General features: G+C 38.9%; 1 protein-coding gene across 3 annotated transcripts in view; it reads left to right on the top strand.

Annotated features, from left to right (window-relative positions):
- Window positions 1–15638, top strand: part of MET (MET proto-oncogene, receptor tyrosine kinase) — a 114774-nt gene that overhangs the window by 51116 nt on the left and 48020 nt on the right. For all 3 annotated transcript variants that reach the window (XM_024990408.2, XM_024990407.2, NM_001012999.2), the window contains 1 exon segment: window positions 9132–9323. In XM_024990408.2, the coding sequence (XP_024846176.1) occupies window positions 9132–9323 (192 nt within the window).

The raw sequence follows: 15638 nt of genomic DNA, 5'->3' as shown, positions 1-15638 counted from the left end.
CAGTCCTTCAGCTTGCTCCTAGGATTGTTAAGAGGATTCAGTGAATGAGTATTTCAAAAATGCTTAGAACAATGCCTGACACATTATACACACTATGAACAAATGTTTGTTATATAAATAAAACTCAGACCAAGATAGATCAAGCAATTTGCCTGAGTTCATGGGATTCATCAAATCTTAGCTAGGGTAGAACCATTCCTCTCCTGTTCTCATTTTTCGTTCCTCCCTGGTCCTTATTAGACTATCCTTAAGAGTGTGGGTTTGCCTCAGAAATACTGTGAGAACCAATAAATAAATAGCACAATGCAATATAGGGAATACAGAATTTAGATCAACACCTTGGATTCAGGTTCTAATTGTTGTTTAGTCGCTAAGTTGTGTCCAAATCTTTGCAGCTCCATGGACTGTAAACCCCCAGGCTCCTCTGTCCATGGGATTTCCCAGGCAAAATACTGGAGCAGGTTGCCATTCTTTTCTCCAGGGGACTTTCCCAACCCAGGGATTGAGCCCAAATTTCCAGCTTTACAGGTGGATTCTTTACCACTGAGCCACCAGGGAAGCCCTCAGGCTCTGATACTTAGCATCGACTCTCTGAACCTCAATTTCTTCACCTGTAGAAATATGATAATCATGACAAACCCAGCTGAGACTTGTTGAGAGAATCAGATGAGATAATGTACTTTGAAAACCATAATGCACCATGCAGATGTTATTTAACATCAGTATTGTGAGCTTCTGTGAGCTGAGAAAAGCTATGAGAATGTTTCAAACCTGCTTAAGACATCAAGAAGTTGGGTTGGAGAAAATACTTAATAGACTCCACTTTGTTACTTCCCATTTATTCACTGTTTTCTTTTAAAATTTATTTTTAATGATTATATTCATATACACAAAAGAATAATGTATACATGTATGTGTTATGTGTGTGAAAAATAAATACTGATTCTCTACCATGAAGCTTAAAAAGAGAATATTACCATTGCCTTTGAAGCCCCCCGCCCAGTCACATCCCTCCCCTCCTGCCCCAGAAAATTGGGTAAATGGAATTTGTGAATTATTTGTTCATCTTCCCCTTGCCTTTAGTTGTGCTACACATGTGTAAATCCCTAGACAGTGTATTGTACTGGGTGATTTTCTCTCTTGACTCAAATATCTCAAGTTGTATGGTATCTTCCCCGTGCCCTGTACTATCCTCTAATCTTAGTCTTTGTCACTGTCTCCCCTCCCCCATCCAATAAAACACATTACTTCTTTAATTGAAAAGATGTTGCAAAGAGAGACTTTGGAAGAGTCAGGGTTCAGGTTTACATGAGCAGGGAGTGGGTATCAGTGGCCAGTGGGAGGGGGATGTCAGCTGCCAAAGCAAGTGCAAGAATACAATAATGGGAAGGCTCTTGTGTCATTATAGCCACTTTGAGATTCGTTTGGTGTCCTAGATGGTCACTTGACCATCTTAATGAGAAATCTTAATGCCTTAAATGGAAAAAAGACTAGAAATGTAAATAGAGGCAGATTTGGATGTCATACGGCTTTTGGGAAGCAACTGAAGTATTGAAGGATGAAGTGACAGCTCATAACGGCTTCAAGGCAGATGAAGTGGGACACAGATGGAAGGGGAACACCTCACCTGGGGCAGGGGTACTGGGGTGGGTGGAGGTAGCACTGAAGAGACACTGTGGACAGGGTTTAGCAAGACTTAGTAACTGTTTGGCTGTGAGAGATGCTAGAGAAAGAGAAGTTGGTGATGGCTGACATTTCAAGTTACCAGGATGGAAACCTCATAATGTTCACTAACCAAAACAGGTGATAAAAAGGTAGGTCTGAGAGTCACATGACTAGAACAGCCCAAATTGCTGGAGGTCATCTCTGTCCCATGATCCAGAAAATAATGATTAATTCCAGCCTTTCTCCCAGAAAAGGAATCATAGAAGGCAAATCTACATTTCCTACTTTGAAGAGTTGTGGGTTTACATGTTGAATGGTAACTTTTGTTAAGTGATTCTTACTCCTGAGAATTACAGTTTCCCTAACTTTCAGTTTCTTGTACATAAAATGAGGGGGCTGGAGTAAGGTGATCTCTAAGACCCTTTCCATTTTTGTAACTCTGAAATCCTAGGAACTTTGCCCAGAATAGTTAACAGTAGCAAAAGCAGTTCTTGAGCTTGAGAATCAGAGAGAATTAAATTTGAATGCCTGTTCCACTGTGAACCTGTGGCCACCCTTGGCTGTCCTGAGTCTCCTGCTGAAATTCAATGTGATAGAACCTCACCGGGCTACTGTGTCTCTGCTTATATGTGAAAATGCCCAACTCAGTGCCTGGCACAGTGTAGGTGCAGGGTAAAGACTGATTTCCTCCCTCCCTTCCTTCCTTCTTCCTCCCTTTGTTACCAAAAAGAGAGTTTCATCTGGCTCCTCAACTGGTGCTGGGGTGAACCTTTCTTGTTAGACTCTTCTAACAAGGTGCCCCAAAGCAGCTGTTGTACCAAAGAACTGCTCTCCACACGCTGCATTCACTTTTACCCCAAAACACAAGACCTCTGGGTTCAAGAGAAGCACAAGAACACAAGTGGCAAGGAGACCCCTGGCAGCGGGTCTATAGTTGTTCTTCCAGTTAGACGCAAATCCCACTCCAGATGTCACATCCAGAAACTAACTGTTGTAAAGTGGTGAGAAGTCACCCCATCTTCCCTGAGCAAATGAGCAAGGAACACATTCACTCGTTATCTGTAAGAGAGTGAATCAGATGGATATCTTGTCGTATTTACACAATACTTTACCTTTGCACTGCTGAGAGTTTAAAACAAGGCTCCTTAATAGTTAAAAATCTACTGTTCAAGCTCAAAGACAGCCTGCAGCTCTGCAAGCCAGTTCCTGCCACCCTGACCACAGCTGTCAAGTTTATCTGGATTCTCAGCAAGAAGAGACAAGAAGTAGTCCCTCTCCCGCAGATCTCAGCTGTGGCGAAAAGGAAAAGGAGAAAGGTTGGGTTGGGGTCCCCTGGCTTATGAAATTTGAATGCCACTCAAACCAGACATGATGTCTGTTGGCTTTGGCTCCAAAGTACACAATTTTTCAAGATCAAGGAATTCTGTACATTCTATTCCAACATTGTACAGAGTTTCTGTACTTTGGAGTTTGTTGGGGGGCTGGGGATTGGGGAGAAGAGGGATTAGAGACATAATTTAATCCTCTCATTCCTGAGGAACTACCATTTAGAGAACTTATATTTCCTGAAGGAGATGCCTTGAAGTGTGCAGTGTAAATGTTACGTTAATTCTGATGCAGAGTTCTACAGTTGTTAAGCCTTACCTGTGATAAAGCCAATAAGCAAATGAAATTTCACTATTTTAAAGCATCATACCATATGTTTGCTTTGTACATTTTTTAAATCAGTTATTAACTAATGGTAAAAAAAAAAAAAAGCCTTACACATGAGAAAACAGACAAATAGACGCTAAGGTTCTGGTCCTGTTTTTTTGCCTTCATTTAGAAAGACCAATGAGGTCCTGCAGGTTTGCAAACAATCTGAGATGCATCTAACCTCTGTTCTCCAGGTTGCCCCATTCAGCAACACAGATCACAAAGCAAGCTGGGTAGGAAAATGGGCTTTAACCCTGGGTTACTCTGCAAATGCATTAATTTTTCAGCAGACTTGTTAAATACAATATGCTAGGCAGGGTAAACAGTGAGATTAAAAGATGAATGAGATAGTTCCTGGACTCTTATTGGTTGGTGTTCAGTCAATAACTAAGTCATGTCAGAATCTTTGTGACCCCATAGACTGCAGCATGCCTGCCTTCCCTGATCTTCACTATCTCCTGGAGTTTGCTCAAATTCATATCCATTGAGTCAGTGATGCTGTCCTACCATCTCATCTCTGTCGTCCCTTCCCCTGTCCTCAGTCTTTCCCAGCCCCAGGGTTTTTTCCTAGTGAGTTGGCTCTTCACATCAGGTGACCAAAGTATTAGAGCTTCAGCCTCAGCATCAGACCTTCCAATGAATATTCAGGGTTGACTCTCTTTGGGATTGACTGGTTTGATATCCTTGTTGGCCAAAGGCCTCTCAAGAGTCTTGTTCAGCACCACAGTTCAAAAACATCAAATCTTCAACAGTTAACCTTCTTTGTGGTCCAACTTTCACATCCATACATGGAAAAACCAAAGCTTTGACTATATGGACTTTTGGCCAAGTGATAGCTCTGCTTTCTAATATGCCATCTAGGTTTGTCATAGCTTTTCTTCCAAGGAACAAGCATGTTTTAATTTCATGGTTGCAGTCACCATTTACTGTAATTTTGGAGCCCAAGAAAATCTGTCATTATTTCCATTTTTCCCCCTGTCTATTTGCCATGATGAAGTGATAGGACCAGATGCCATGATCTTAGTTTTTTGAATGTTGAGTTTTAAGTCAGCTTTTTCACTCTCCTTTCACCCTCATCAAGAGGCTCTTTAATTCCTCTTCTCTTTCTGCCACTAGAGTGGTATCATCTAGTAGACTGCTGCTGCTAGCTTACAACCTAAGACTCTGCTCCACAATTTGCCAATTGTTTTATATCTTGATGAATCCATCATATCTCCACCAGCACAGAATCCCAAGTCAAGTCTGAGCCTTTAAAGTTCCCAGAATGCCTCCTAGACATAGAAAAAAGTAGAACAAGAAATGAACAAAATCAGAGAAGCTGACTCTGAAGAGCAGCCTCCTCTATAACAGAATACTTGAGAAGGCCTTTGATTTAAAATTGGCCTCTGTTCCTTTAAGAAGCTTCTCTAGTTCCAGCCCTGTTCAAAATGGATGACTGATCACCAGTGGAAACCTAATTACCAATTAATCAGTTACTATTGAACTGATCGTACATCTCAGTTATTTGCTACTCAAAGCAATCTATAGCACTTTAGTGAAGAAAAGCTTCTAATTAAATAGTAAAAGAGTACTCACTAATGTATATCAAAAATGTCTAGAACTAGAACATCTTATTAATTATAAGTCATAAGTTTAGCATCTCTGAGACCTTCTGTTCACTAATTTTTCACTATTTAAAATAAAAAAGTAGTTGTTGCTGTATAAAACAGCATGTTAGGTTATATTTAACCATAAAAGTTAATAGATGTAAGAACTTTGCATTCTGTGTGACATAAGTTTGACATTATGGAGTAAGGTTATTTTATATGTTGTTGTTGCTTAGCCATGTCCAACTCTTTTGCAACTCCCATGGACTGTAGCCCTCCAGGCTCCTCTGTCCATGGGATTTCCCAGGCAAGAATGCTAGAGTGGTTTTTCATTTCCTTCTCCAGGGGATCTTTCTAACCCAGGGATCGAATCTACATTTCCTGCATTGGCAGGCAGGTTTTTTACCACTGCGCCACCAGGGAAGCCTATTTTACATAAGGATATTTTTTTTTTTTTCCTGGAGATTATGACTTTATTTTTTTTTTAATTTTATTTAATTTTTAAACTTTTTATTTTAGTTTGTTCTTAAACACTCAGTTGGTTTGAAATATACTATAACAACTTTCTGATTATGACAAATAAAACAGGACAATAATAGAAAATCTCTATAATCTCTAAATCATTTTCCAGACTTCTGCTACATATAAAGATGTGTAAAACTGAAAATTTTCTCTCTTTCTTCCAAGTTAGGCTTTGTTTTACTTATACAACTTTTTGCCCCAGTTATCTGCCTCAGAGTTACCAGTTTGCAATCATTTTGTCAGGATAGTCAGAGTCGGTCTCTACATTTGTCTCTTGTAAACTCTTAAACTACCCCCATTCCTGAAAAAAAAAAAAAAATAGCTTTAGTAATTCGGTTTGTATCTTTACTCTCATTCCCCATCTACCCATAATTGATTTACTTACTTGTTCATTCATTCAATTAATATTTATTATACATCTACTGTGTGTGGCATTTCATCTACTACTAACAATATAGTAGTAAACAAGCAGAGTCTCTGATCATAGGAAGCCACATGGGAAGTCTCACATGACTCATATTATCACAAAAACAAATAATGGTTGCAGCAATAAGTGCCATTTCACATAGGTACATGGTATTATGGCAGTCTATCATAGAAGCATTTGACCTCGATATTGAGATCAGGGTAGACATTTTGAAAAACTGATGACAAACTGAGATCTGAAGGAGGTATAGGAGTTACCAAGGTGAATGGAGGTGGAAGGAGCAGAAGGAACAGCATGTTCAGAGACTCTGTAAGGAGGACATTTGGCTTATTTGGGGAACTGAAAGAAGGCCAGCTCACTGGAGCATAGGGAGCAAGGAAGAAAACAATGCAGGCTGAGTCTGGAGAATTTGAACAGGGGCTGGATGAGGCAGGAGCCAACCGGGCATGTTAAAAATATTGTCCTTGATCCTATGAGCAGTGGGGAAATGTTAAGCATTTTAAGCAGAGTGACATGATGAGATATGTGGTTTAAAAAGAAAACTTGGCTGCAGTGTGGAGAATGGATCTAGAAGGAGGTTGAATGAGATTGGATTGGTCAGGTCCAGTTAAGCCATTCTCATAGTCCAAGAAAGAGATGAGGGTACCTTGGATGAAGTTGCCATGGTGGAGATAAAGAAAAGTGGATGGACTCAGGAGATATTTAGAAAGTACAATTGATGGGACTTGGCAGTAGACTGTTATGGGGAGGAATCAGGGATAACACTTAAATTTCTGACTTGTGCAACTGGAGAAATGGTGGAGCCATTTGCTGGAGTGCATTGTATCATGAGATCAGGCAAGGAGGATTGTTGTTTCTACTTTGGTCATGTTGAGCCTGAGGTCTCTGAGACATCTGAATGCCAGTTTCGTAGGCAGTTTGATAAATGTACAGTCAGCTCAGAGGAGCAGTGTAGCCTGGAGGCACAAATATGAGTGTCAACTAAAAACAATAAAACATATCCTGGGTAGAGAGTATCAAGAGTGAGCAGAGTGAGCCCTAAGATGGAGCCTTGAAGAACCCTAACATTGATAGGCAAGCATGGATGGTCCTGCAGAGGAGACAAATGCTACAGTTTGAGAAGTAGTAGAAGGGAAAGTAGTATGTCAAGGCTGTATATTGTCACCCTGCTTATTTAACTTATATGCAGAGTACATCATGAGAAATGCTGGACTAGATGAAACACAAGCTGGAATCAAGATTGCTGGGAGAAATATCAATAACCTCAGATATGCAGATGACACCACCTTTATGGTGGAAAGCCAAGAACTAAAGAGCCTCTTGATGAAAGTGAAAGAGGAGAGTGAAAAAGTTGGCTTAAACCTCAGTATTCAGAAAACTGAGATCATGGCATCTGTTCCCATCACTTCATGGCAAATAGATGGGAAACAATGGAAATAGTGAGAGACTTTATTTTGGAGGGCTCCAAAATCACTGCAGATGGTGACTGCAGCCATGACATTAAGACTCTTGCTCCTTGGAAGAAAAGTTATGACCAACCTAGACAGCATTTTAAAAAGCAGAGACATCACTTTGCCAACAAGGGTCCATCTAGTCAAAGCTATGGTTTTTCCAGTAGTTATGTATGGATGTGAGAGTTGGACTATAAAGAAAGCTGAGTGCCAAAGAATTAATGCTTTTGAACTGTGGTGTTGGAGAAGACTCTTGAGAGTCCCTTGGACAGCAAGGAGATTAAACCAGTCCATCCTAAAGGAAATCAGTCCTGATTATTCATTGGAAAGACTGATGTTGAAGCTGAAGCTCCGATACTTTGGCCACTTCATGCGAAGAGCTGATTCATTTGAAAAGACCCTGGTGCTGGGAAAGATTGAAGGCAGGAGAAGAAGGGGATGACAGATGATGAGATGGTTGGATGGCATCACTGACTCAATGGATATGAATTTGAGTAAGCTCCAGGAGTTGATAATGGACAGGGAAGCCTAGCGTGCTGCAGTCCATGGGGTCGCAAAGAGTTGGACATGATTGAGTGACTGAACTGACTGAGAAGGAAAAGCAGGAGACTGAAGAGTCAAGGAGAAGGGAGGGATCCAAGTGCTTGTCATATATTAGTGAACAATATTATTTAAATCCTTTCACTTGAAGTTAAAACTAAACGATAAATTACCACCTGATTGGGTGGTAATTGCCTTTTAGTTAGCTGGTTAATAAAGCATTTGATGTATAACTTTTGCATTTTTTGAGCCTTTCACCATAATGAGGACAACTTCTCTGTGTTCTCTGTGTACTGGGTTCTTTTATAAGAGATTTCTATTAACTAGCTCATTTAATCTTTACAGCAGCTCTGTAAGGTAGGTGCATTTCTGTAATTTTCTCAGTTTTACAAATGGAAGAACTGAAACAGAAGTAACTTGAATTTCACAAACATATAGATAATTGCTGTATGATGCAGGCACCTGGGTCTGGGGTTGGTTCTCTGCTGCTTTCTCATGAATTATCTATAAATCATCACTCCGCACCACCTCACGGTACACAAAGGCACAAAGGCACACAGTTTAAAATATAGTGTCCCAGTGTGACTCCCACATTTGTGATTATTCCAGTTGATATCCATCTCACTGGACTTGCCTGCTAGAAGCATTGCCTTTATGTCCAGGCCTGAGACATTCATAGTTTTGTTTTTCTCCTACTAGCGCCTGCTGAATTCCATTTTTATGTACTTACATGTGGCCGTTTTTATGTACTTAACATGTGGAGCCGTGGTACAAACTGTGATGATAAGATCTGACCCTAGTTTTAAAAAGTGAAAGTGCAAGTATTAGTCGCTCCATCGTGTCTGACTCTTTGCGACCCCATGGACTGTAGCTCACCAGGCTCCTCTGTCCATGAGATTCTCCAGGCAAGAATACTCAAGTGGATTGCCATTCCCTTTGCCAGGGGATCTTCCTGACTCAGAGATCAAGCCCAGGGTCTCCTGCATCTCAGGCAGATTCTTTACCATCTGAGCCACCAAGGAAGCCCTAATTTTAGTGTCTGTGTATATACAACAGCACTTACTGATACTGAAGTCATTTAGATCACGGGAACTGTTTCTGCCTATCTGGGGCTATATGTCCATTTTCAGATTGTCTGTTATCCTTGCCATTCCCTCTAACCTCTGAAAAGACACACCAGAAAGTTTCTTAACAGCTTGCTCACATCTGGACTCACATTAATTCTATGACCATATTTTATTCCAGACACTTTTGAGAAATTCATCAGGATGTGAAGTGCGCAATGATGAATATCGAACGGAGTTTACCACAGCTTTGCCACGCGTTGACTTATTCACGGGCCAGTTCAACCAAGTCCTCTTAACATCTATATCCACCTTTATCAAAGGAGATCTCACCATCGCTAATCTCGGGACATCAGAAGGTCGATTCATGCAGGTACATACTTTCTGAGAGTGGCTGTGTCTGTTTTATCCAGTGTCATACAATTAATTTGCTTCTCTTTTTACAGTAAGGTGTTGGCAAATACTGTAAAGTGAAAATCACAGTGGAAGCTAGAGACACAGACTGAAAGCAAAACAATGAAGCCTAGTCCCTTTCTTGAAGTGTATGGCCTTTTTTTGTTAAATTCTTAAAGCTTTCAGTTTAAATGTGGTTGCTTTAATTTTCTTGCCTGGAACAGTTTGAGGTTTTTTTTTCCATTCATGATTTAAATCACATGATTGGAAAATAAAATGAAACAATTAAAGCACTTCCAGGCGATGTTTTCCTATTTCAGGAGAAGCTACAGATCAAAGGAGAGCTATTGTGTGAGCTGTGCGTCTCCATGAGAAGAAACATTCACATCATTGAGAAATATTGGCAGGCGTTAGGAAGGGACGTTATCATCAGAATCCCATTGTAACTCCAGCTCTTCTGATTCTGCAAAATGATGGGGTCAGACACAAAGAAGTACAAACACTGGGGGAAAAAAGATCCAGATTTTGTTAAGAAATGCTTTTAATGGATAGCAACAGTATTCCCATACAATAAAAGTTCACATTTCAGAGTCGCAGTTATCGTGTCTCCTAGATACAAAACCCCTAGCACTTTGCAGAAATTAAGATGCTCTCATGTTGGGTCTGTTTTACTGTTTTAATAGTTATTGGTAGTGCTTTCAACATGAGTTCATTAGTAGATTCTTGGTTAATGCACAATGACGATGGTATCTATGGAAATGTTGACTTTCCACAAAGACTAGAAATTTCTTTAAAAGGGAGATATTTATTTCGTGATCATCTGACATAATTAACATCCTGGTCAGGAAATGACTTTCAGTAAAGCAATTGAGGATGATGATGTTTTCCTATGACTTGCTCATTTGTACATTCTCTATCTGTATTCTTTAACAAAACATATTTTTAAAAACCACCACTGTCTTTATAGCAGTCTGGATATGCATCAGATGTTCTTCTTGTACTAGCGGGCCTGGTGGAATTTTTGCAAAATCATAAAACGTGTAAATAAAACTTTCCCACTTCACAACGAATCATACAGATCTAAATGATTCCACACTTGGTCTCCCCTGCTCCCACTGCTTCACAATTAGCTATGCTTTTTCTTCCTTGCTCCCTCTCTCTCAGTCCAGTGTTCCTATTTACCTACTTCAAACCATTTAATTTTGTCCTCAAAATGTTAAGGAGAGATGCCCAGCCCCATCCAACACAGACAAGCACTCTAACAAATTTGAAATATGGTCATATCTACTATCCTTGTAAAATGTGTGTTGTTATCTGGTGTTTATATGTGTTTTTAGTTGATATTTATGTTATTCTAGAGAATTCCAAGAAAAATCTGAAGAAGAATGACTGAACCTAGCATCTGTTGAATTCTCACTGGCTTTCCTATGTTCATTTCCTCGTGTTATCTTTTTTTCTGCTTTCGTTTTTTTATTTTGTGTATTACCTCACCAATCCGGTTGCATATTAATAAGCTTTCTTCTACAGTCACTTTAGGTCTGACACTTTTTCACATCACAAGGTTCCTGGCCTATTTCCAGATTCTGAAGTTCTAATAAAATTCCACTTTTGTATAGAATGCTTTAATAACTGAGTAAATTCTGCTGTGTGACAGATTTCAGATTTCACCAAGTGGTATGTTATATATATCAGTTTCATTAGAATAGAAATGCTGTAACAAATGTTTTATTCTTATCTCCCAGCATTTTCATCAAAGAAGCTATAATATATCTGTGCATCCATAACACCAAAGATGAAAATAAATATTTAAATAATTACTTTTCTTATGAAAAGCACTGATATCCTTGATTTTTTGAAACCAGGTAACTCTCAATTCATTCCTTATATATCAGGAACATACTAACTATGCTTTACTAGGCAAATAAGTGAGGCAAAGGAACCTGTGACAGAGAACCTTCCTCTGAAGAACTAAATTTTTAGTAGGGGAGATAGAAACATGTACCTGATACCTAGAGAAAACAAAGACATAAAAAACACAAGGCTATTGAGACTCACCGAGAGAGGATCTGTTTCTCTGCCACTTGCCTGAAAGAATTCCATTTGGTAAAATTTTATGTAAATAATCCTAAACCATTTAAAGGATCAAAGAATCACCATCACTAAAATCCAGTTTGTTTACAGCAAATAATGTTGGAGATGGAGTCAGAAGTACAGCAAAAACTTGGGGACCATCCAGCCTAATCTATCCAAGCAGTGACTTAACTTCTGTAAATGTTTTGACTGCACTGAAGTGCTGAATCTGTGGCCAAGCCTAAGTTTCTACAACCCATGTTTCAATAATACTATGAAGTTTCTGTTACAAAATAGAAGGGACATAATTTTTTTCCCCAAAGACAGCTGCCATACATGAAAAGGAACAGAAGAATGATTTTACTTCCTTCCTACCCTGAAGCCTAAAGGCAAAGTTGCTTTGCAAATGTTTTCTCCCAAGAGTTTGCAGCTGTTTCTGCCTTTCCTATTGTGCTTATGTTCAGCTCTAGCTGGGAATACAAGCTTCAGCTCCAGCTGTTGGGTGCAAAGTGAATCAGGTATTTCACAGTGGTTATTTGATTAGCAAGACTTATATTGTTTAGCTAACAATATTATATGTATGGAAGAGAAGACATTTTTGACATGTTTCTAACATTTAAGCATGTAACTTATCTCATACAGGTGCAGCTATGTCTAAATATACTAATGTGTACATATATTCAAGTCTATCTGTAGAGCCATGTCAATGTAGATCTAGATTTGAAAAACAGTTTTTATTTGTGTGATTGCTCTCTTGGGATGCTTTAAAGTAAAATAATATGATAAGCACTGTTGGAGATAGTGTAAGTAAACAGTAAGAACAGGGCTTCTTACAAGTTGTGGAGGGGGTGGGGATGTAGAAAAGAACAAGGCTGGAGAACATGAGCACAGAGTGCAGGGCTACGTGGGAGAGGGAAGCAGGATACTCATGAAGATCACAGGACTAATCACAGGGATTGCCCACATCTCCCCTTCTGAGCTCCTCGTCTAATCTACATCCAAAAACAATGCTTGCTTGATTTTTTTTTACAGCACTTATATAAGGCCTTTAATCTCTAGATGCAAGCGTTGCTATTAAAATATTTGTGCATGACTGTCAGACCAGGGAGAGTGAGTGGATGAGGATGGGGTGGGGGTGGGCACACACTTTCCAGACTTTTTGCAAGTTCATCTCCACATTCACTGGCTTGTCTGCATACAGTGGCCGCTGCCTGAGCGCTGTCATAGATGTCATTCAATTCTTTGGTATCATCCTTCTCTTCCCCCATCCCCCTTTCTGTGAGATGCTGTTACCACCCATAAGCCCTTTTCTCTTGACTGGTTGGTCTTAAGCAAGAAAGTTCAAGAGGTAGGGATCACCTAAAAAGACATCCTTAGCTCATGGTCATTACTTACAACCATTACCTAAAGGATTATATTAGTAATCAGTGAACCTGAGAGTAATTACTCACTTCCAGTAAGAAAAGTCAATTTATTTATTGACCTCCTGTCTCCAAATTCCTTCGGTTCCTGTGCCACCATCATGGTATTTCAGTGCTTTGTGTTGAAGCCTGCAGCATGTTACGTTTGGGATTACTGCTATTTTAGACTATGTAGACACAGATCATCAACTCATCAATGCTGTGAGCAGCCTGCAGGGACACAGCCAAACGAAGTTTGAACTTCCACATTCTCTTCAGAGATTGCTGACTTACCTATCTCCTTTATAAAGTGATCAAATTAAAATATCATCTGCCTTTGTTTTAAAGGCATACATCATTAATTTGGTTATGTCTATAAAGAACAGTAACTTTGGTATATTTCTTTAGAAGAAAATATGTTTCATGGATTCTGAGATTTCTTCTGTGAGGAAAAAAACATCTGTTGTAAATAATAATTACAGAGTTATGTCCATACCAAAAAATTAAGCCCAGTTCATATATAGTCTCCAAAAATGAATTAATGCATGATCTTGAAATACATACATCTTGTAAATTGTTATAGCATAGAAATTTAAAATATCATAAGTATTTGAAACATTGAAAAATGCTAACCTTTTGGGTTTTTTTTTTTTGGTAGCAGGGAATAACTGGAATTTCTTATTTAGGTGCTTACTTGAAAGAAATGGAGAGGCATTTTAAAACCAAATATATTTATCAGTAGCCTCTTTGAAATTCAGACAGATATACTCTGTGTATAGATTGACTAATCCTATAATCATTATATTTGAAATACTGATTTGAAAGTTTTGGATTTTTAAAATTGTTACAAAGTTACTAGCTTATATGTTTCTTAAATGCTTGAATTTTTTTACAGAGGTCTCAATTTGGTATTGACTCATTTCGACTCACTTTGACTCATTTCAAAAAATTGAGACACACACATTGATACTACAATCATAAAGAATATTGCTATTTGTACATATCCTGGCCTTTGTAGTATCAGGTTGGTATAGAAACACTTATGCCCCTTTACCAAAAAGAGTGACAGAACAAAGCAAAGTTTCATTTAATTCAACTTTTGCCGCCTGGTACTTTGTATTACTACTTCTAATTTTAAGTTGTCAGCACCAATCAGTGATTTCCACTTCTTATGTTTCATTTTTTTAGTTCTAGAAAGCTCGATGTTTACCGTGGTTGAAACAAAGCTCTTCGTATCTGATTTCTTTCTAGACAAATATCAATTTCTTTCACATACTTAAGATATAAACCTATTGCTGGTGTTTTAGTCAGTTTGGGCTGCTGTAACAAATTAACATACTAGGTGGCTTTAAAAAACAAACATTTATTTCTCAGAATTCTGTAGGCTGGGAATTCCAAGATCAAGATGCCAGCAGATGTGGTGTCTAGTGAGAGTCTGCTTCCTGGTCCACAGATTGCCATCTTTTTGCTGGGTACTCACATGGTGGAAAGAGGGCAAGAGAACTCTGTGGAATCCCGTTTATAGGGCATTAATTGTCAACACAGTAGAAACTCAAAATATAATTGCTGGTCTCTATTTCTTACTGATTGTTCTAAGAATGCCAGGTGATTTATCATAAGAATTAAATTTAAAAGCTGGATTTTGTTCTGTCCTTAGAAATATCTCCATGACAACCAAAAGGAACTCCTTATTTCTTGCAAACATTGCTTCAGGAGTATTTTGAGAGTTAAAGTGGTTACCCAATTACTTAGAATTTTAGCAAGAAGAGAAAGTGAGGAGTTAATGATAGAAACACATTCTTGGCATTTTATAGCAATAGGTATCCTTCCAGAGAAAGGGCTAATGATCAACTGAAAAGGTATTTGCATCTGTGACATAACCTCTGCTTGAGACTCCACGCAGTCATCTCACTTTTCCCCAGCTTTCATGTCTTCTCTGTTTCATCTCATTTTTTATACCAAGCCACACTCATCCTAGTTCATGATCAAAAGTTTTGAACTTGTCGGCTGTACTAATAACATTTCCTCTGTGCTATCAGAAACTATCTAGATGTGGAGTCTTTCTCTTTAAGCACACTTAACTTGTACAGCCAAGATTACTGAAACAAGGAGTATTTGGCAAGGCAAACATATTGTGAAATTTGTTTTAATGCTTTGACTCACAAGTGGCTCTTGGGAGCTCAGAGTTGAAGTTTTTTATTGGTGTTTACTCTGGTGCTCCAAGAGTATATTTGAGTGTTTAAGAAGAGGTCAAGCAAACAGTTTCTGGCATGAGAGAAAGTTCCTTGGAAACCTGACTTGTACTTTCTAGCTAAAATTCTCTATCATATTTTCTTTATGGAAAATAATAGTACCTACCCTGTAGGCTTATAGTGAAGACTAAACAAAATACATATTTAAAGCACTTAACACAATGCCTGGCTCAGTTACCATCATATATGGTGTTCTCCAGATAAAGAGTCTTAACAGGTAATGAACCAAATCAATCTATCCAAGTTCCAGTGGTGCAAAGAACATCTTTGTGAAAAGAGAAATATTAATTCTTTCTGGGAAATGGATATTTGATTGGGCTTCCATATTTGATAAAGTCAAGAGTAAGTGTTAGTCACTGAGTCGTCTCTGACTCTCTGGGACTCCATGGACTGTAGCCTGCCAGGCTCCTCTGTTCATGGATTTTTCCAGGCAAGAATACTGGAGTGGATAACCATTCCCTTCTCCAGGAGATCTTCCCAACACAGGAATCAAACCCAGATCTCCTGCACTACAGGTGGATTCTTTACCATCTGAGCCACCAGGGAAGCCCAAAGTCAAAGATGATGACCTAT

This window comes from Bos taurus, chromosome 4 (assembly GCF_002263795.3).
Source record: "Bos taurus isolate L1 Dominette 01449 registration number 42190680 breed Hereford chromosome 4, ARS-UCD2.0, whole genome shotgun sequence".
Lineage (NCBI taxonomy): Eukaryota > Metazoa > Chordata > Mammalia > Artiodactyla > Bovidae > Bos > Bos taurus.
Note: the sequence above shows the minus strand (reverse complement) of the source record. Positions and strands in the feature narration are given on the sequence as shown.